The sequence below is a fragment of the Montipora foliosa genome, chromosome 3 (genome assembly GCF_036669935.1).
Source record: "Montipora foliosa isolate CH-2021 chromosome 3, ASM3666993v2, whole genome shotgun sequence".
Classification (NCBI taxonomy): Eukaryota; Metazoa; Cnidaria; class Anthozoa; order Scleractinia; family Acroporidae; genus Montipora; species Montipora foliosa.
This window is the reverse complement of record NC_090871.1, coordinates 15,073,059-15,095,558: the sequence shown is the minus strand read 5'-3', so window position 1 is coordinate 15,095,558 and position 22,500 is coordinate 15,073,059. Positions and strand designations below refer to the sequence as shown.

The following is a 22,500-nucleotide window of genomic DNA, read 5'->3' as shown; positions in this document are numbered from 1 at the left end:
GATCATCGATTCTGGTGTCCAATTTGTTAGAAGTTGAGGATATACCACTTATCAGCTATGCCGCTACAAACGACGAACTCAGTAGCAGTGCATATCCATCGTTTTTTCGCACCGTGCCCCCGGATCGCTTTCAATCCAAAGTGATGTCGGATATTGCCCGATATTTTAATTGGACTTACGTGGCTGCCATCGCCGCTGACGATGCCTACGGTAGATCGGGGATAGAATTCTTCCGCAAACATTCCAAACTCGAAAGAATCTGCATCGCTTACGACAATTTCTTCCCCATGAATGACGAGAAAACGGCCAAAATTCGAAAGATTATCGAGGAGCTTAAACTATTGGAAAATGTGGGCGTGATTATCTTGTATTGTGATAGCACCTCAGCCCTGATTGTGCTAAGAGAAGCTTTAAAACAGGGCCTGAAAGGAAAAATATGGATTGCTAGTGAAGCCTGGGGAAATAACGAGGCTGTTATCCACAAGAAAGAGCTTCAGCCAGTCCTCAAGGGAATGTTGGGGGTTGTTTTTACTGAACTTACAGTCCTTTCATATAAGCAATATCTGTTGTCACGCACATCCCTCTCCAGGTTTAACCCTTGGTGGAGGGTATTTTGGGAAAACCAATATAATTGCAGTTTCAATGTTACTCCCTCCGGTAGCAAGAAGCGTTGCTCCGACAGCCTGAGAGTCACGGAGGACATTTTTGATAAGAGCCTGTATGACAGTAAAACTACCTATGTTATCAACGCTGTGTACGCAATCGCACATGCGTTAGACGCCATTTTCAAGTGTAAATCCCCTCCAATGAGCCATTGCCCGAGAACGAGACCTTACGTTGACCCTAAAGACGTCTTGACATATTTAAAGAAAGTGAATTTCACAACTGAAACGTCGAACGTCTTTTTTGATGAAAACGGCGACTCCCTAGCTACTTATAGTATCCTGAACTACCGAGTGGATAAAGACACCGGAGGACGCGTAGAGACGGTAGGGAATTGGGAAGCACAGAGGCTCAACCTCAACTTAAGTGCCATTGTTTGGAACGACGAAGGAACGGGTAAAATCCCGCGATCGGTTTGCAGTGAGACGTGTAACCCGGGATACCGACAGTTGGAAGAGATAAACTGTTGTTGGCAATGCATCAAATGTTTTCAGGACACAGTTTCGAGCGTCTATGGGGCCATGAATTGCACTAAATGTCCTGTGGATCACATCTCAAACGAAGAACGCACAAAATGCCTCCCAGTACCCCTGGAGCGCATTCACTGGGACGACCCCGTAGGGATAATTATTACCTTAATTGCCTGCTTGGGTGTGTTCGTTACAGCACTTGTCGGTGGTGTGTTCATATGGAAAAACAACACACCAATTGTGAAAGCTCCAATCGAGAACACAGTTACCTATTTCTCTTTAGCATTGCCATGACCTATCTGTGGGCCCTGATAAACTTAGCAGAACCCAACGCTATCATCTGCCCAATATCAGAAGCGTGGTTTTACATCTTTTACACCATTGCTGTCGTTGTTCTTGGGGTCAAGACAAAGCGTGTTGTGCATGTGTTTGACCCTCGCGCACCGCGATCTGCACTTACCAAAGCCAGTTTCATCGAGAAGCGCAAACATATTCTTATCATTGTCGGTATTGTGGGCTTGGATGTTTTTGTTCTCATTATCTGGTTTCTTTTGGATCCTCCGCACCCAGAAATAGACAAATCCGTGAGAACATCTTACTATCTCGGATGTAAGATCACGTCTACGTTTGCGGGAAGCTTCTGCCGTTATCTGCTTGTTTCCATTTTGGTCACCATGTCGTTCGTCTGCGTTTACTTTGCGTTCAAATCCAGGAAACTTCCACACAATTTCAACGAAGGCAAATTCATTGCGTTTGCGCTCTACGTGCTGGTCATATCGTGGCTGACATTCTATCCAGTTGCTTTGATGATTCGCGGGAAATACACTGTTGTGATATCTGGCTCGTCGTCAATCATTTCGGCAACTGGTCTGCTTGTGTGTATCTTCGTGCCTAAGATGTATGTCATCCTCTCGCATCCTGAGAAAAATACGGTGCTTTACATGAAGAGCCAAATTTCTAACCACACCTTTCATCGAAGCACTGTCGAGGGACAATCCCGACAAAGGTCACGTCCTCCGGAAAGCAGCTATTCCCAACAAGGATCAGCGACATCCGCAACCACAGTGAGTACTCCGAGGTATCAAGAATCCCCAAAACTCTCACGAACCGGTGAAATTCAAGGCAGTAATAAGGTTATCACCTATTTATAATAGTGTGATTTACTCGATAGCAACCTTTCTTTAAAGTAATAAGGGCGCTAGGCAACTCAACGAACTTGGTTCTCCATGCGTATGCCCAGTCTTCTAATCCCGTCCCGACCACCGTCTTGATTAGTCTTCGGTGTTCCCTGAATCCCGAAGCCCGAGTCTCGAATACAATTCCACCACACTTGGCAATTAGTCACTCAACCAGTCGACCCCACAAACGTATAAGCTTCAAGACTTATGGTGTTAAATTAAAGGCTTTCTTCTTTTATCTCCGTCTTCGGGTATTGTAACAATTTCAACCGTTTTACCCTATGTCCCGTTTCTCGAAAGTCCCGCCGATAATGTTTCGGGACCTAAAGGCCCTTTGTGAAACTGCCATCTGCCCGTTTAAGGAAATAGCTGTTTGTGAAAATTAACGACCTAAACCTTCTGCCTTTTTAATATACTGCGGAAATTATGGCAACCAAAAAGTTTCGGGACTTAGTTTTGAGAAACAGGTCCCTGGACGGAGGGAATGGGTTTTATGAAGAACAAAAGACATAAATGTTATATATTTCAACTGCGAAGAGGGTGATAACACTTAAAATGGTGATCGTTGTTATGAGCGCTACTTTAGCAGAAAGTAGCGCCATGAACCTATGACCTCTGTGGGTACACGTGCTGTGCAAGGCTGAATTTTTCAAGCTTTTATTTGGCCGCTGCTATATAGCTAAAGAAGTGTTCATAACAGCGATGACCATTGCAAGTGCTTACAATACCTTTCATTAAATTGCTATCGGAAAATCATCTCCGTCAGCAGTTTTCCTGTCACGAGGCGACTATTTTCGTTTTTGACGTTATCCTTGTAGCTTAGGTTATAACGACTTGAGAAGCGCTTTCTTCTGTTTCTTGGAAGAATTTTCTTTACATTTAATTCGTAATCAAGGCTTGCTCGTCACGGGAAGTACCAGAACCCTGAATAGTCTCGCCCTTGAGGTTAAAACGTGCTGTGTCTGTGCCGCATTGTCTTCAATAATCTTTAGATTCTGAACATTGATAGTTCTTCCCAGCTCTCTCCTTTCAAACGAAAGTCTGGTTATGGCTCTCTTTCAACAAGACATTTTCATATAGGACACTGAATTGTCATGCGGATAGGTTTCTGACAGAGGACTTGATAGGAAAGAGCACGGTAAAACCTAACTTTTGACTGTGATTGTTGTTTGCCCTTAATTTTTATTAAGTCAGTGAACCAGGGAAGGCATCACACTGTTCTCGTTTGAAACAAACAGAACCATGGCCTCTGTCATTAATAGTAGATATCGAAGGACTTTAAGATCTACAACACAACAGCGACGTCGACAAAAACGCCACAAACAGTAATATGATTTGCCGAAAGAGGAAAAATAGTTGTGCGGCACGAATTTTAGCACATTTGGTGTTAAGGCATGTTGTACTCCAGATAACAACGACGTGAAATCACCAAATTTTAGCGGGGTGAACAGGAATAATTGGGTGTTAATTATTCCGATATGCCCTCTCGAAAATTTTGTTATTCCATTGTTCCAAAATCGACAAACCGCGGATTATTCCTTTCCAAAGGAAGTCGTTGTTCCGCCCAACAAAATGGGATTATGCCATTATTCCGACAAAAGAATTTCCGTTATTCTTCTTCACCTCCCGAAAATTTGAGGTTTTGACGACAACGAGAGCATACAAATGGAAACTTTTTCTTTTCTATTTTTACCCAGAAATCACTCGTGCTCAATTTATTTTTGGAATACTTCGTTTATGTTGTACGACGTAAAAGGGACGGAATAATAGCGGAAGACTAAGCGTTGTTCAAATTACATTTTGACGGGACGTCGTAGATCTTAAAACGTTCTAATAGTACTGTGGTCAAAAACGGAGCTTCAGTTAGTGACACTGCGATCGACTTGTACGGCAAACAGCAAATGATCACCTAACAGAAATTTGCGTTTTGCCTAAAATCAATCAATTTTTCGAATTTTGTACCTTTTGTTATTAGTGTAAGCTGACATCTTTATCTTTCCATCGGCCACAGCTAACGTGTTCTCGAAATAGAAAATTTTGTCAGTTAAAAACGTTTTCATGATTTTTATTGCCATTGGTCGAGAAACGCAAATCTAAATTTTCCTATTGATAATTGAATAAAGTAATGAATATTCCGCAAACTAAGAGTTGAATTGTGTTTTATTATCTTTGTATTTTATTAACAGATAGGATGATATTTTATTTTCAAGACAACCATTACTAGACCATGGAATATGTCATTTATTTCGTTTGTCTTTATTATCGTTTTCATCTGATCTTCTTTGAAATTGGTGTTTGGTAAGCAAAGTTCGATTCCTCGATATTTTTCCATGACTTGTCGGCTTTCAGGATCAATATTTGGCTGTATTGAATAAACTCTTCATTAGGAGCACGAGAGAAGTTAAAAGTCAATGAGAAACTGCGGCTGTGCTGATAATCTCCCAAATTTTGGGGGCGCTTCCCAAAATAATTCAATCAAAGTTGTTGGAAATTTGAGTTGGGTGGTAAATAGAAAACTAATTCCTTTTTCCTCCCTCTGTATAAAAGATTCCCGGTTTAAATGTTCCGGATGGATTTTCGTGTGCTCTTACTAGAACATTTGTCGCAATCCTCTCGCAGTGCAAGACTCGAGTCTCAGTACCACTATGAATTGTCACAACTATTTCGTAAACCAAAATAAAGTGGCTTCGATCCCAACTTATGTGTTCCTTTCCGGTTTTTGGCTGCTCCCTAAATATCATCACCGATGAACCATAGGTGTCCTTCTCTTGGATTTGGGGAAATACTTCCTGGAGATTGGCGCTGCTCTTCTTTACTTAACTTTTATTTCCAGTGTATTTTTGAACTTACCTAGGGAATACGTTGACCGATAACTTTGAAAAACCCTACATTTTTACTGAACTCAGAAACGTTAATATTAATGTAGGTTCTAAGTTATGTATTATATCAATCTTTTTCTCGTGATCAAAAACTATTTTAATTTTTCGTTTATCCACAAAGACCTCATTCCAAATAAGAGGGTCTCAATGGGGGTTTAGCAAACACGGTACACGGTTAAAAATTTCGCGATTTCACGGTGCACGCTTAATTTTTACATCAAATAATTGTTCAGAGCTTAGGAAAAGCTACAAACGACACGGTTATCTGGACAAAATAATTCACGACACACGGTACATTTTTTCCCTTTTTCACGACACGCGGTTAATTTTTTGGACGTTTCACGCCACACGCTTAACCCCATTGAGACCCTCAAATAACCACCAACTCGGTAGGCTTTTGTACTTATGCAGGCATTTTTTCGAGCATTTTAGTGAGGCAAAAGCATTGAGCATTATTCGAGCATTTTAGTGGCATTTTCCCGGGAATTTTTATTTTTATTTTTCTAAGAGAAAATGAAGATTAAAACCGAAATTCACAAAAAAAAAAACGACAAACGCCACTCTGATAGAGCTGAGTGGAGACTGAGGGCAAGTCAGCGGTTTTACGTTTCAAGAGTCTAAGCAGCCATGTTTGTTTTCTTTGTGACTCCTTGAGCCGTGGCTGTGATCCAGGTAGTGTGCACCCCGCGTTCGGTCTGTGTTGTCGATGTCAGATCAATCAGCTAAAAAAGTAACAATCCTGACAAGGCGTACGTTTTTTTAAGTGTTAACAGTTAACACCATGTTAAAAATGTTGAAATTAATTAAAAAACCGTTGGTATAATGAGCATTATCCGAGCATTTGAGTGACTTTTTTGGGAGAGAACGAGCATTTTAGTGGCAGAACTGGAGCATTAAGGTGGAGCATTTTAGTGGGGAAACAAAAGCATAATATACAAAAGCCTACAACTCGGTTGCCATGCTAGCTTGCGCGGCGCAAGGGCAGAACAACGACGAAACGAAAAGATTTTTTCCGAGCCTGTACCAACCGCAGAAAATTTAAAAATTTTTGCCAGTAATTGGAAAATCGTTCGTTCGCCAGTCCTGCACTCGGATTTCGTTTTAGTATCGTCGAGTCACCAATGAAAAATTACAGGACAAGCGTCCTCAAATCTCTTCTAGAGCAAACATTCCCTTTTTTTCTAATCACCTTATCGTATGAGTCTGAAATCACAAAACAAGGAACACGTTGATTATTGCTCGTCATCTGCGCACAATAAGTATTTTATCAAGCATGCCTGCGGGTCAAACATTTCCTTGTTGTCTTGAAGAAGACTTTTTCTTTTATCTGAAAAATACCATAAATATAATACTCTTTCTCTCTTGAATCCAGAGAACGTCCCGATTTTCGCGTGCATAGTAGATATTTTCGCGTGTTTTGGGGCAAACCACAGTAAAATTAAGCACTTGCGTTTGTCTTTGTTCCGTTTCAGTACAAGTGGAATACAGTATGGACTGAACATCGTTGCATAATTTTTTACCAAGAAAACGGGAACAACAGGAAAAGACAAAAACCGAATGAGCTGGGCACTAACGTTGTCGTCTTTTGTCAAAAAAGGAAACATAGGAAAGGACAAATATATTTTTTAAGTTGTCGTTCTTGTTTCATTTTGAATGGAAATTTCAAAAGTATATAACTTTATTAAACAAGCCGTGTACCACCTATCACCTCACCACAGCAGACAGACGTTTTGTCGAGGAAAACGACAAAATTTACTTAGAAACGGAAAATTCGTTTCACTTGTCACAGTTGTGTCCACACAGAAATGGGGTTTTCAACTGTGTCGATGTGGTAAATTGGTCACTCCCCGAAAAGCAATTTGAAAGCTGACATTTCGAGCGTTAGCCTCGCCTTTGTGAGCGTTGGCCTTAGACGGAGCGAAGGACGACCGCTTGAAATGTCACCTCTCAAATTATTTTACGTTAGTGAATTTAGCACATCAACTCAGTACGTCAGTTGATAAACCCATTTTATGATGAAATATATAAAAAAAAATTAGTTTCTAAAGAAACTGTGGTGCTGCGTCGGTGGGAGATTGAAACAGAAACTTATTTTATCAAACGAGTTGATAAAAGTCGAATAACCACCGTGAAAGATTTGGAAAGCTGACGTTTCGAGCGTCAGTTTCTTTAGAAACTAAAATTCTGTTTATGATGAAATATAATTCCTCTCGACTAAATTTACATTTTTATTGCACAATTTGACATTCTCATGATTTGTTTTTTATAACTTTCATTATCTTTCGGTGTTGTCAGTGACCACTTTTACCGGCGCCAATTCGAACACAAATAAAACAAGTTGTTTTTAATCTGCGGCATTTCATCAATATCTATATACAGGGTCGGTCAGGGTTTTTGGGTATACGGTATACAGGGGCTTTTTCAATCGGGTGTAGGGTATATTGCAGCTTAAATACGGGTATTCGCTATATTACTTTCTTTGAATTTCATGACGGTATACAGAATACAATTCTTCCATTAATTTTGGGTATATTTGGATGAATTTTGGGTATATTTGGGTATTTTGGCGAAATTTTTTCGGGTATACTGGCCGACCCTGTATATAATAAACAGAACATTACATGGCCGCTTGGGGATTCTAATTTTATCGCTGCTGCGCTCACTCGTGAGAGATACTATCAGCACTCGAAGACAAAATCCTCTATTTCTGTATTCACTTCCCCACCGACCCCTCCTCACAATGTCTTTAGAAGCGAAACCCCTTTATCCACAGTTGTGTCCACTTGCGAAGCCAAATTAAAATTTGACAAAAAAGCGCTCTTTAAATGTTGTGTTTTAATGACTCTCAACATCTTTTTATTAACATGGTATGATAATAGGAAAGACAAAACGCATACAAATATACTTTTTCCGTAAAACTGACAACTCAGTGCAGCTGTCGGATTGTGATTCGTGTGCTGTTACATGTATAGAGAGCCATTTGTGCCAAAATTACAAATGGCCGGTGTAAATCTACATTTTTTAGTGCAGAACTACTAATTGTTAGTGTTAAACCACAATCGTTAGTGCAGAATTACTAATCGTTGGTGTTAATTAAACCACAATCGCGTTAGTGCAAAATTACTAATCGTCGGTGTTAAACTGTGATCGTAACTGCAAAAATAAAAATCTTTGATGTTAAATTGCAATCGTAACTACTAGGCAAAAATCGTCACCGTTAAAGTACAAAGAGTCACGATCAACTTCAATCGCAACTGTTAAGCCACAAATCGTTAAGCCATTTCAATCGCAGCTGTTAAGCCACAAATCGTTCCTGCTAGGTTTTCGTTTTTTTCGCTGGTGCTAATATCCATTGATTATCGACTAGCAATTTTAGTAACCAATCAAATCTCGAGAAAGAACTAGACGACTTGCTGATCAATCCGAATTACACAAAATGTAGGAAGAAATTTGGCCTTTTCTGGAAGCAATTGATTCTCTTTTGCAGCGATGTGCTGCTCACGAAGGAACGCAAGATGCTGGTTATGTTTTGCGAACCGTTCATAGCCTTCAAAATTGTATCATACAAGATATTGTTTACAACGAAACAATTACGGGGACCGGACGTCTGGAGAAATTCTCTAGTTGTGTCGATGGGAGCACAAATTATTTACCATGGAAGTAACGAACCTGGCACAGCCAACAGAAGCTCTTACACGGGAATGCATACGTTCTGGTAGTAAGGAAAAATCTTTCATTTTCATAAATCCTGATCATTACAGGTAGAGTTTTTAATTTCAGTCGGTCGTAGTATGGAGGAAATTGTGTAAACTTTGCTTATAAGTCGAAGAACTCTCTACAGAAGATATCAGGAGTTCCAAATATGTAAAAAGAGGGCTAGGTACTCTCAATTGGCAGACTGTGATCTGGACGACGTAATGCGTCACTTAATCTCAGAGTATCCAACAAGTGGATTTTAAATGCTGTCAGGACATTTCCTCAGAATGGGTGTACGGGTTCCACTACAGAGATTAAGGGAGTCGCTGTTGCGTGTTGATCCGATACACAGCTTTGTAAGACAACTTCATACTGTCGAAAGACGTACTTACGGTATGCCAAATGCTAATTCGCTTTGGCATATAGCCAGATGGGTTGCATTGCTTCATACGGTGGAAAATGGTGGTTATACATGGCGGAATCGATGGTCACAACCGTCTCATTGTTTACCTAAAATGCTCCAATAATAATCGGGCAGCAACTGTTGGTCAGTGCTTCATTGAACCTACAGAGAGATTTGGATGGCCATCTCCTGTTAGGTTTGACAAAGGGGACGAAAATATCGATGTTGCATCAAACAGGGGCAGTCACATTGCTGACAGTTCTGATCAAGTCACAATCAACGTATTGAAAGACTCTGGAGAGATGTCTTCAGTTGTATCTGTGCCCTGTAAATTGTATTTCATTCAAGAGAATAAATACCAAAACTTTCAAAACATGTATGCCAAGTTGGGGGGGGGGGGGGGGGAGGGGAGGGGGTGGTCTAACATTTTGTGCCTCATGAAGTACTGAGAACTGATGGGCCAAAGCTACAAATTCGTGAGACATTTTTAAACAAGCCGAACGGTCGATTCAGCAGAATAACACAGATATAAAAGTAGGTCTGGAGTGTTGTTTATTCTTCCCTATAATAAATTCAGAGTTTTGAATAATGTTTGAAGATTTTAACTGGTTAATAACTTGTAAAGGTATATTGTAATGTCCATAAGGAAAAGTCAGTTTTTTTTTCATTGCATGCATGAAAGGCTGTGATGACTGTTCTTCTTCTGCTGCTCTTTTAGTTCGTTAAGGCCACCATTTCAGTACTTATTATTATTTTCAAACTAATTTCATTATTAAGAAAAACATCTTGAAATAATTGTAATGTCCGTAACGTGATAGAATTGATTGTATATATAGTAGTAGTAGTGTGAGAATATGTAAGGAATTGGAAAGGGTATTAAAGTATTCAATTGTTATGTAAAAAGTTTGGCGCGAATTGAATCCGATTAAACACGCATTCGGATTCTGTCATGTACTTCGAACTCGATAATGATGACATGGAGTCATCGAAAGGTCGTTCTATTTTTATATTGCTTATATTTATTCTAAAGGGCTTCACCAAACCTTTTATCGTCCGTAACAATCGCTAATTAAAAGACAAATAGGAGACAGTTCAGATTCAGTTGTGGCAACACAAAATCTTGAAACAAGAGACTGAACTTCTGTGATCCAATTTTGGTGAACTTACAACTAGGGTAAATGTCTTTAATGAAGATACCTAAGATTTTTCTGGTCATTCTTTGTAGCTCAAGGTTCATGCTGCAAACCTCTACAATTTAGCAGCGGCCTGATTATCCGTAAACCATTTGACGTGAGACCCGTCGAGCACCGGGGCAAAGAATTGTAAAGATAATTCAATTACGTTCAGTTCACTGCAATCTTTAACAGTCTTTCCACATTTTATGGCATACATAGTCAGCATTTTATTAAAACCAATAACAGAACCGCAACCGATTGCCCTGGCAAGAGAATACACGAAAGAGAGGTTTTTCTCTGGTTCTCCGGTTTTCCCCTCTCCTCAAAAACCAACATTTGATTTGATTTGCGTTAATTTGTTGATTCCAGTTTTCATTGTCGCCAATTAGTGCTTCAGCGCTGGAAGAATTGAAGTTCCTCTATTTCCTTTCCAACTATGGCACTTACTAACGAAACAGTCTCTACTATATATATTGATCTTCTCAATATTGTTTTTCCAAAAATACAATTCCTCGTGGCAATACTCATCAAGATGAAACTCCGAATCCCACTGATCAGCACACAAGGTTGGCATGACTCAATGTGTGGTCATGAAAATAAAAGTTATAGCAAAAATAACGAAAGCAACAAAATTAATGTATTACAAATGTCCTTATCAGCACTTTAGATCGTTATCCGGTTGTTCACAAGCTTCCAAACGACAAGTATGGTTATCATCGCTCCATGACGCAATTCAAATTTTTTTTTAAACAGCAAAAAGACGCCGTCAGTCCAATCCATTAGGTTATTTCAGAAGTCATTAACTCTGGTTCAGAGCTAGGGCTTTTTTAAGGTTAAAAATTTTCCTTATTTGGATCTCGTGCATTTTGACACGCGTGGAGCATCGTGTCGCGAATGCCCCCGTTTGTAATGATAGTAATCCACGACAAATCTCACTGTATATTTGAATCACTTTTAATCACGAAGAAAATCTCACGTCACAGTTCGCAGTACCGAGTTGAGTTTCGAATCAATAGAGATATATAAAAAAAGAAAACTTAAGCTCTACGGTTACAATAGCAAAAACGATACCCTGTAATTCTAGAACCGACTTGTCAATCAATCCTGACTTAATAAAAACTAGACCCTCCGTTAGGGTACACTTAGTTGCCTGTGGTACGTGCACCGTTCCAGACAATTTTTTTCAAGTTGGGCGGTCATTAAAAAGTCATACCAGACGAGGCCCTTTGGCTCACAGGTCCTCACACGTTCGTACGACGAAACAGACCTGACCTTGCGTAATATGTAGCTCTAACAGTGCACGATATTGTTTTGGTATTGTCTATCATTGTAGTGCCATGGTAGAAGTCTTGGGTAAATAGTCCGAGAAGACATGTGGTTACTACCAAAGTACTGAACCCAGAAAGATTGAAGAAAATAAATGGGAAGTGAGAAACACTGGCTTCTGGGCTGACATGTTGATAAACTTCTTTTCACCACAAGTTTAAGCGTGCCCTCTGAGCATCTGACAGCTTTGTAATACCGAAGTTCACTGAAGTCAAGCCCAGTTTCGCAGGGTTAGTGTTAGGATGGGAGACCAAAACAACACACCCCTCTTAAAAAACAGAAACATCTGACCGAAAATACTATTAACGCTAACAAATGCGAACTTAGCAAGGTACAGATTCTGTTAGCTTGCTTTATGCAAAACAAATATTGATGAAAAAGCAAATAACGATTGATACACAGTTTTCAGAAAGAGCAGAGGGAAGTTTCCCGGACGGTCGATCGAGAATAAAATATTTACGACATGAAAACAACATTAATTTTGAACCGTGAATATAGAATATAAAAAGTTACGATCAGCGACAAACATTTTGGGAGATTTTTGCTACGTTCAAGTAAATTGCAAAATCGAAAGTGACATGGCCGGAATTCAGCGGGCGCCGTGATTAAGTTACCGCGGCATGTTTACTCGCCAAACAGTGAAGCATCTGTGTCAAATGATGGCAAGATACCGGGTTTTTGTAAGTTTCTTTTTCTGTCAAGTGTTATAAAGGTTGACAATGAAACGAGCGAAGTCAAAACAAAGATCACAATCGCCCAACTCTTGTTTATGCAAAGTCAAAATTTACTCTCCAAGACGCGTACGACGTTATTTATCACCAGGTAATTCCATCATTTTGGAAATAGCAGCTACTTTATTATTCATCTGCGTCACAAGTTTTCACTGATTTTGGGGCTCATTTTGTTGAAACTCAAGCACGCTTCCAACAGGCCTGTGAACCCTTCCTGCTTACAGAGCATTACTAAAAAACTTCTCCCATATCACATTTCAACCTTAAGCTCGAAAATGCAATACACAACATGATATTATAATTCACAAAGGCAGAAAATACCACAGAATCCTTTTCCAGCGAAAATTTTATTGAAACAAACAACATATTTGCTCTTAGAGGCGAAAACCTCTTCCTATTTCATTGCGTGCGTGAAGACAAGAAACTCAATTGTGTCAAATTACCATGTACTTCAGGTAAATACTGCTCACTTTGATTTCGTCTCGACGGGCGATAGATTGTTGTCGAAGTCCGGTACTCGTCGCTTTTGAGATTCATGCCTAGTTTATCCAACTGACTTTCCATTATTGAGCTCCATAAGGGTATATTTTGTTTAAGGATCCACTAAAACGCCATTCGCGTTGCATGACTTTCGACGCCATTGCAGGCAAAGTTAATGATTCTACTGTGTCCACCAGAGAAATCTACGCAGTTCCACTACCCTCTCGATCCTAAGAAAATACGCGCAGAAGGCTCTATACACAAAGACACTACTTACCAGGGGAGTGACAGGCAAGACTTTTACCGACACGGAAAAAAAAAAACAAACAAACTAAACGCAGACCTCGACTGGGTTTGCCCATAGGCAACCCAGTAACAACGCTATTTCCGACATCGATCTTCCTTTTGTCAATATTTGGGCATAAAATTGGTGTCCTAAGATCCCCCGCTTTGTTCCAAGAAAAAGAGATGCAAGTTACATGCTTCAAGATCATGTCCTTCTGGTTATTTACGCTGGAGTCCTTGTGAGAAATCTCTTGACAGCAGTTCGTACCTTCCGAAGTTTCGGATTGTGCCCGATGCACAGAATCATTAAGCCGATTCATTTTGATTGACGTCTGGTGTGTACATGCACGACAAAAAGTTCAAAACTTCCGCAAGCAATTTCACTTTCGAGAAGGAAACAAAAAAGTAACCAGCCTCTGGTAAATCAGTGCTGTGCTTTCATTTTGTAGGCATCAAGCCATAATCTTACAGGGAGAAAATTAGCCCAGCTGTCCAGAAGGGGTTTCAAAACTTAATAGTGGTGTTAACGCAACTTCTAACGCTGATGATGTTGATATTTCGTGGTTTGGATAAATTCTACTCCGGAGTTTTGCTGCCAATGATTTTGAGTCTTGTTTGGAAACAGGTAGCATTAACAAGCGACACTGTCCCAGGACTGAAAATTAGCAAGTCTGGAGAAGTTGTCATCGGCGGACTGTTTCCCGTTCACGTACGTGGAGAATTTAGATCGAAATATATGTCTTTGGCCGAAGCTATGATCTTTGCGATTGAACAAATCAACAACGACACAACCCTTTTGCCTAACGTTACGCTCGGATATGATATCTCGGATACAAACCTCATAAATCGTCGCGCTATGAACTCCACTTTGGATTACGTAAATGTTCACAAATTTGCATTCAGCAGTCCACAACTAAACGAGAAGTGCAGCATTTTGCCTTCGGGTCAGCTGGCCCCGGTCGTCGCGGTTGTAGGAACTGGAACGTCGAGATCATCGATTCTGGTGTCCAATTTGTTAGAAGTTGAGGATATACCACTTATCAGCTATGCCGCTACAAGCGACGAACTCAGTAGCAGTGCATATCCATCGTTTTTTCGCACCGTGCCCCCGGATCGCTTTCAATCCAAAGTGATGTCGGATATTGCCCGATATTTTAATTGGACTTACGTGGCTGCCATCGCCGCTGACGATGCCTACGGTAGATCGGGGATAGAATTCTTCCGCAAACATTCCAAACTCGAAAGAATCTGCATCGCTTACGACAATTTCTTCCCCATGAATGACGAGAAAACAGCCAAAATTCGAAAGATTATCAAGGAGCTTAAACTCTTGGAAACTGTGGGCGTGATTGTCTTGTATTGTGATCGCACCTTAGCCCTCAGTGTGCTAAGAGAAGCTTTAAGACAGCGCCTGAAAGGAAAAATATGGATCGCTAGTCAAGCCTGGGGAAATAACGAGGCTGTTATTTACGAGAAAACGCTTCAGCCAGTCCTCAAGGGAATGTTGGGGGTTGTTTTTACTGAACTTACAGTCCCTTCATATAAGCAATATCTGTTGTCACGCACATCCCTCTACAGGTCTAACCCTTGGTGGAGGGTATTTTGGCAAAACCAATATAATTGCAGTTTCAATGTTCCTCCCTCCGGTAGCAAGAAGCGTTGCTCCGACAGCCTGAGAGTCACGGAGGACATTTTTGATAAGAGCCTGTATGACAGTAAAACTACCTATGTTATCAACGCTGTGTACGCAATCGCACATGCGTTAGACGCCATTTTCAAATGTAAATCCCCTCCAATGAGCCATTGCCCGCGAACGACACCTTACGTTGAGCCTAAAAATGTCTTGGAATATTTGAAGAAAGTCAACTTCACGACTGAAAGGTCGAACGTCTTTTTTGATAAAAACGGCGACTCCCTAGCTACTTATAGTATCATAAACTACCGAGTGGATAAAGACACCGGAGGCCGCGTAGAGACGGTAGGGAATTGGGAAGCACAGAGGCTCAACTTCAACTCAAGTGCCATTGTTTGGAATGACGGGGTAACGGGTAGAATCCCGCGATCGGTTTGCAGTGAGACGTGTAATCCGGGATACCGACAGACAGAAGAGATAAACTGTTGTTGGCAATGCATCAAATGTTCTCAGGACACAGTTTCCAGCGTCTATGGGGCCATGAATTGCACTAAATGTCCCTTGGATCACATCTCAAACGAGGAACGCACAAAATGCCTCCCAGTACCCCTGGAGCGCATTCACTGGGACGACCCCGTAGGGATAATTATTACCTTCATTGCCTGCTTGGGTGTGCTCGTTACAGTACTTGTTGGTGGTGTGTTCATATGGAAAAACAACACACCAATTGTGAAAGCCTCCAATCGAGAACTCAGTTACCTATTTCTCTTTAGCATTGCCATGACCTATCTGTGGGCCCTGATAAACTTAGCAGAACCCAATGCTATCATCTGCCCAGTATCAGAAGCGTGGCTTTACATCTTTTACACCATTGCTGTCGTTGTCCTTGGGGTCAAGACAAAGCGAGTTGTGCATTTGTTTGAGCATCGCGTTCCGCGATCTGCACTCACCAAAGCCGGTTTCATAGAGAAGCACAAACATATTCTTATCATTGTCGGTATGGTGGGATTGGATGTTTTTGTTCTCATTATCTGGTTTCTTTTGGATCCTCCGCACCCAGAAATAGACAAATCCGTGAGAACATCTTACTTTCTCGGATGTAAGATCACGTCTACGCTTGCGGGAAGCTTCTGCCGTTATCTGCTTGTTGCAATTTTGGTCACCATGTCGTTCGTCTGCGTTTACTTTGCGTTCAAATCCAGGAAACTTCCACACAATTTCAACGAAGGCAAATTCATTGCGTTTGCGCTCTATGTGCTGGTCATATCGTGGCTGACATTCTATCCAGTTGCTTTGACGATTCGCGGGAAATACACTGTTGTGGTGTCTGGCTCGTCTTCAATCATTTCGGCAACTGGTCTGCTTGTGTGTATCTTTGTGCCTAAGATGTACATCATCCTCTTGCATCCTGAGAAAAATACGATGTCTTACATGAAGAGCCAAATTTCTAACCACACCTTCCGTCGGAGCACTGTCGACGGAGAATCCCGACAAAAGTCACATCTTCCGGAGAGCAGCTATTCCCAGCAAGGATCAGCGTTATCCGCAACCACAGTGAGTACTCCGAGGTACCAAGAATCCCCAAAACTCTCACGCACCGGTGAAATTCAAGACAGTAATAAGGTTATCACCTATTTATAATTTTTTGGTTTACTCGATAGCAACCTTTCTTTAAAATAAAAAGGGCACTAGGCAAGACGACGAAATTGGTTCTCCATGCGTATGCCCCGTCTTCTAATCCCGTCCCGACCACCGTCTTGATTATTCTTCGGTGTTCCCTGAATCCCGAAGCCCGAGTCCCGAATACAATTCCACCACACTTGGCAATTAGTCAGTCAACCAGTCGACCCCACAAACGTATAAGCTTCAAGACTTATGGTGTTAAATTAAAGGCTTTCTTCTTTTTCTCCGTCTTCCGGTATTGTAACAATTTTAACCGTTTTACCCCTATGTCCCGTTTCTCGAAAGTCCCGCCGATAATGTTTCGGGACCTAAAGGCCCTTTGTGAAGGGGAAGGCATCACACTGTTCTCGTTTGAAACAAACAGAACCATGGCCTTTGTCATTAATAGCAGAGATCGATGGACTTTAAGATTTACAACACTACAGCGACGTCGACAAAAACGCCACAAACAGTAATATGATTTGCCGAAAGAGGAAAAATAGTTGTGCGGCACGAATTTTAGCACATTTGGTGTTAAGGCATGTTGTACTCCAGATAACAACGACGTGAAATCACCAAATTTTAGCGGGGTGAACAGGAATAATTGGGTGTGAATTATTCCGATATGCCTTCTCGAAAATTTTGTTATTCCATTGTTCCAAAATCGACAAACCGCGGATTATTCCTTTCCAAAGGAAGTCGTTGTTCCGCCCAACAAAATGGGATTATGCCATTATTCCGACAAAAGAATTTCCGTTATTCTTCTTCACCTCCCGAAAATTTGAGGTTTTGACGACAACGAGAGCATACAAATGGAAACTTTTTCTTTTCTATTTTTACCCAGAAATCACTCGTGCTCAATTTATTTTTGGAATACTTCGTTCATGTTGTACGACGTAAAAGGGACGGAATAATAGCGGAAGACTAAGCGTTGTTCAAATTACATTTTGACGGGACGTCGTAGATCTTAAAACGTTCTAATAGTACTGTGGTCAAAAACGGAGCTTCAGTTAGTGACACTGCGATCAACTTGTTCGGCAAACAGCAAATGGTCACCTAACAGAAATTTGCGTTTTGCCTAAAATCAATCAATTTTTCGAATTTTGTACCTTTTGTTATTAGTGTAAGCTGACATCTTTATCTTTCCATCGGCCACAGCTAACGTGTTCTCGAAATAGAAAATTTTGTCAGTTAAAAACGTTTTCATGATTTTTATTGCCGTTTGTCTAGAAACGCAAATCTAAATTTTCCTATTGATAATTGAATAAAGTAAGGAATATTCCGCAAACTGAGAGTTGAATTTTGTTTTATTATCTTTGTATTTTATTAACAGATAGGATGATATTTTATTTCCAAGACAACCATTACTAGACCATGGAATATGTCATTTATTTCGTTTGTCTTTATTATCGTTTTCATCTGATCTTCTTTGAAATTGGTGTTTGGTGAGCAAAGTTCGATTCCTCGATATTTTCCCATGACTTGTCGGCTTTCAGGATCAATATTTGGCTGTATTGAATAAACTCTTCATTAGGAGCACGAGAGAAGTTAAAAGTCAATGAGAAACTGCGGCTGTGCTGATAATCTCCCAAATTTTGGGGGCGCTTCCCAAAATAATTCAATCAAAGTTGTTGGAAATTTGAGTTGGGTGGTAAATAGAAAACTAATTCCTTTTTGCTCCCTCTGTATAAAAGATTCCCGGTTAAAATGTTCCGGATGGATTTTCGTGTGCTCTTACTAGAACATTTGTCGCAATCCTCTCGCAGTGCAAGACTCGGGTCTCAGTACCACTATGAATTGTCACAACTATTTCGTAAACCAAAATAAAGTGGCTTCGATCCCAACTTATGTGTTCCTTTCCGGTTTTTGGCTGCTCCCTAAATATCATCACCGATGAACCATAGGTGTCCTTCTCTTGGATTTGGGGAAATACTTCCTGGAGATTGGCGCTGCTCTTCTTTACTTAACTTTTATTTCCAGTGTATTTTTGAACTTACCTAGGGAATACGTTGGCCGATAACTTTGAAAAACCCTACATTTTTACTGAACTCAGAAACGTTAATATTAATGTAGGTTCTAAGTTATGTATTATATCAATCTTTTTCTCGTGATCAAAAACTATTTTAATTTTTCGTTTATCCACAAAGACCTCATTCCAAATAAGAGGGTCTCAATGGGGGTGTAGCAAACACGGTACACGGTTAAAAATTTCGCGATTTCACGGTGCACGCTTAATTTTTACATCAAATAATTGTTCAGAGCTTAGGAAAAGCTACAAACGACACGGTTATCTGGACAAAATAATTCACGACACACGGTCTATTTTTTCCCTTTTTCACGACACACGGTTAATGTTTTGGACGTTTCACGCCACACGCTTAACCCCATTGAGACCCTCAAATAACCACCAACTCGGTAGGCTTTTGTACTTATGCAGGCATTTTTTCGAGCATTTTAGTGAGGCAAAAGCATTGAGCATTATTCGAGCATTTTAGTGGCATTTTCCCGGGAATTTTTTTTTTTCGAGAAACTAAAAAAAAATTATTTTTCTAAGAGAAAATGAAGATTAAAACCGAAATTCACAAAAAAAAAAAACGGTAAATGCCACTCTGATAGAGCTGAGTGGAGACTGAGGGCAAGTCAGCGGTTTTACGTTTCAAGAGTCTAAGCAGCCATGTTTGTTTTCTTTGTGACTCCTTGAGCCGTGGCTGTGACCCAGGTAGTGTGCATCCCGCGTTCGGTCTGTGTTGTCGATGTCAGATCAATCAGCTAAAAAAGTAACAATCCTGACAAGGCGTACGTTTTTTTAAGTGTTAACAGTTAACACCATGTTAAAAATGTTGAAATTAATTAAAAAACCGTTGGTATAATGAGCATTATCCGAGCATTTTAGTGGGGAGAGAACGAGCATTTTAGTGGCAGAACTGGAGCATTAAGGTGGAGCATTTTAGTGGGGAAACAAAAGCATAATATACAAAAGCCTACAACTCGGTTGCCATGCTAGCTTGCGCGGCGCAAGGGCAGAACAACGACGAAACGAAAAGAGTTTTTCCGAGCCTGTACCAACCGCAGAAAATTTAAAAATTTTTGCCAGTAATTGGAAAATCGTTCGTTCGCCAGTCCTGCACTCGGATTTCGTTTTAGTATCGTCGAGTCACCAATGAAAATTTACAGGACAAGCGTCCTCAAATCTCTTCTAGAGCAAACATTCCCTTTTTTTCTAATCACCTTATCGTATGAGTCTGAAATCACAAAACAAGGAACACGTTGATTATTGCTCGTCATCTGCGCACAATAAGTATTTTATCAAGCATGCCTGCGGGTCAAACATTTCCTTGTTGTCTTGAAGAAGACTTTTTCTTTTATCTGAAAAATACCATAAATATAATACTCTTTCTCTCTTGAATCCAGAGAACGTCCCGATTTTCGCGTGCATAGTAGATATTTCCGCGTGTTTTGGGGCAAACCACAGTAAAATTAAGCACTTGCGTTTGTCTTTGTTCCGTTTTAGTACAAGCGGAATACAGTATGGACTGAACATCGTTGCATAATTTTTTTCCAAGAAAACGGGAACAACAGGAAAAGACAAAAACCGAATGAGCTGGGCACTAACGTTGTCGTCTTTTGTCAAAAAAGGAAACATAGGAAAGGACAAATATATTTTTTAAGTTGTCGTTCTTGTTTCATTTTGAATGGAAATTTCAAAAGTATATAACTTTATTAAACAAACCGTGTACAACCTATCACCTCACCACAGCAGACAGACGTTTTGTCGAGGAAAACGACAAAATTTACTTAGAAACGGAAAATTCGTTTCACTTGTCACAGTTGTGTCCACACAGAAATGGGGTTTTCAACTGTGTCGATGTGGTAAATTGGTCACTCCCCGAAAAGCAATTTGAAAGCTGACATTTCGAGCGTTAGCCTCGCCTTTGTGAGCGTTGGCCTTAGACGGAGCGAAGGACGACCGCTCGAAATGTCACCTCTCAAATTATTTTACGTTAGTGAATTTAGCACATCAACTCAGTACGTCAGTTGATAAACCCATTTTATGATGAAATGTATATAAAAAAAATTAGTTTCTAAAGAAACTGTGGTGCTGCGTCGGTGGGAGATTGAAACAGAAACTTATTTTATCAAACGAGTTGATAAAAGTCGAATAACCACCGTGAAAGATTTGGAAAGCTGACGTTTCGAGCGTCAGTTTCTTTAGAAACTAAAATTCTGTTTATGATGAAATATAATTCCTCTCGACTAAATTTACATTTTTATTGCACAATTTGACATTCTCATGATTTGTTTTTATAACTTTCATTATCTTTCGGTGTTGTCAGTGACCACTTTTACCGGCGCCAATTCGAACACAAATAAAACAAGTTGTTTTTAATCTGCGGCATTTCATCAATATCTATATACAGGGTCGGTCAGGGTTTTTGGGTATACGGTATACAGGGGCTTTTTCAATCGGGTGTAGGGTATATTGCAGCTTAAATACGGGTATTCGCTATATCACTTTCATTGAATTTCATGAAGGTATACAGAATACAATGCTTCCATTAATTTTGGGTATATTTGGATGAATTTTGGGTATATTTGGGTATTTTGGCGAAATTTTTTCGGGTATACTGGCCGACCCTGTATATAATAAACAGAACATTACATGGCCGCTTGGGGATACTAATTTTATCGCTGCTGCGCTCACTCGTGAGAGATACTATCAGCACTCGAAGACAAAATCCTCTATTTCTGTAATCACTTCCCCACCGACCCCTCCTCACAATGTCTTTAGAAGCGAAACCCCTTTATCCACAGTTGTGTCCACTTGCGAAGCCAAATTAAAATTTGACAAAAAAGCGCTCTTTAAATGTTGTGTTTTAATGACTCTCAACATCTTTTTATTAACATGGTATGATAATAGGAAAGACAAAACGCATACAAATATACTTTTTCCGTAAAACTGACAACTCAGTGCAGCTGTCGGATTGTGATTCGTGTGCTGTTACATGTATAGAGAGCCATTTGTGCCAAAATTACAAATGGCCGGTGTAAATCTACATTTTTTAGTGCAGAACTACTAATTGTTAGTGTTAAACCACAATCGTTAGTGCAGAATTACTAATCGTTGGTGTTAATTAAACCACAATCGCGTTAGTGCAAAATTACTAATCGTTGGTGATAAACTGTGATCGTAACTGCAAAAATACAAATTTGAAGTCAAATTGTAATCGTAACTGCTAGGCAAAAATCGTCACCGTTAAAGTACAAAGAGTCACGATCAACTTCAATCGCAACTGTTAAGCCACAAATCGTTAAGCCATTTCAATCGCAGCTGTTAAGCCACAAATCGTTCCTGCTAGGTTTTCGTTTTTTTCGCTAGTGCTAATATCCATTGATTATCGACTAGCAATTTTAGTAACCAATCAAATCTCGAGAAAGAACTAGACGACTTGCTGATCAATCCGAATTACACAAAATGTAGGAAGAAATTTGGCCTTTTCTGGAAGCAATTGATTCTCTTTTGCAGCGATGTGCTGCTCACGAAGGAACGCAAGATGCTGGTTATGTTTTGCGAACCGTTCATAGCCTTCAAAATTGTATCATACAAGATATTGTTTACAACGAAACAATTACGGGGACCGGACGTCTGGAGAAATTCTCTAGTTGTGTCGATGAGAGCACAAATTATTTACCATGGAAGTAACGAACCTGGCACAGCCAACAGAAGCTCTTACACGGGAATGCATACGTTCTGGTAGTAAGGAAAAATCTTTCATTTTCATAAATCCTGATCATTACAGGCAGAGTTTTTAATTTCAGTCGGTCGTAGTATGGAGGAAATTGTGCAAACTTTGCTTATAAGTCGAAGAACTCTCTACAGAAGATATCAGGAGTTCCAAATATGTAAAAAGAGGGCTAGGT

At 40.2% G+C, this 22,500-nt stretch overlaps 1 protein-coding gene and 1 pseudogene across 1 annotated transcript; both read left to right on the top strand.

The window, feature by feature from the left end:
• Positions 1–4,408, top strand: part of LOC137994522 (extracellular calcium-sensing receptor-like) — a 44,214-nt pseudogene extending 39,806 nt beyond the window's left edge.
• An 8,911-nt stretch (positions 4,409–13,319) lies between these two features.
• On the top strand, positions 13,320–17,773 carry LOC137994519 (extracellular calcium-sensing receptor-like). The gene has a single exon (XM_068840103.1). It carries the CDS (start codon positions 13,831–13,833, stop codon positions 16,558–16,560), a length of 2,730 nt encoding a protein of 909 aa, XP_068696204.1. The 5' UTR covers positions 13,320–13,830; the 3' UTR covers positions 16,561–17,773.
• Positions 17,774–22,500: the final 4,727 nt, after the last annotated feature.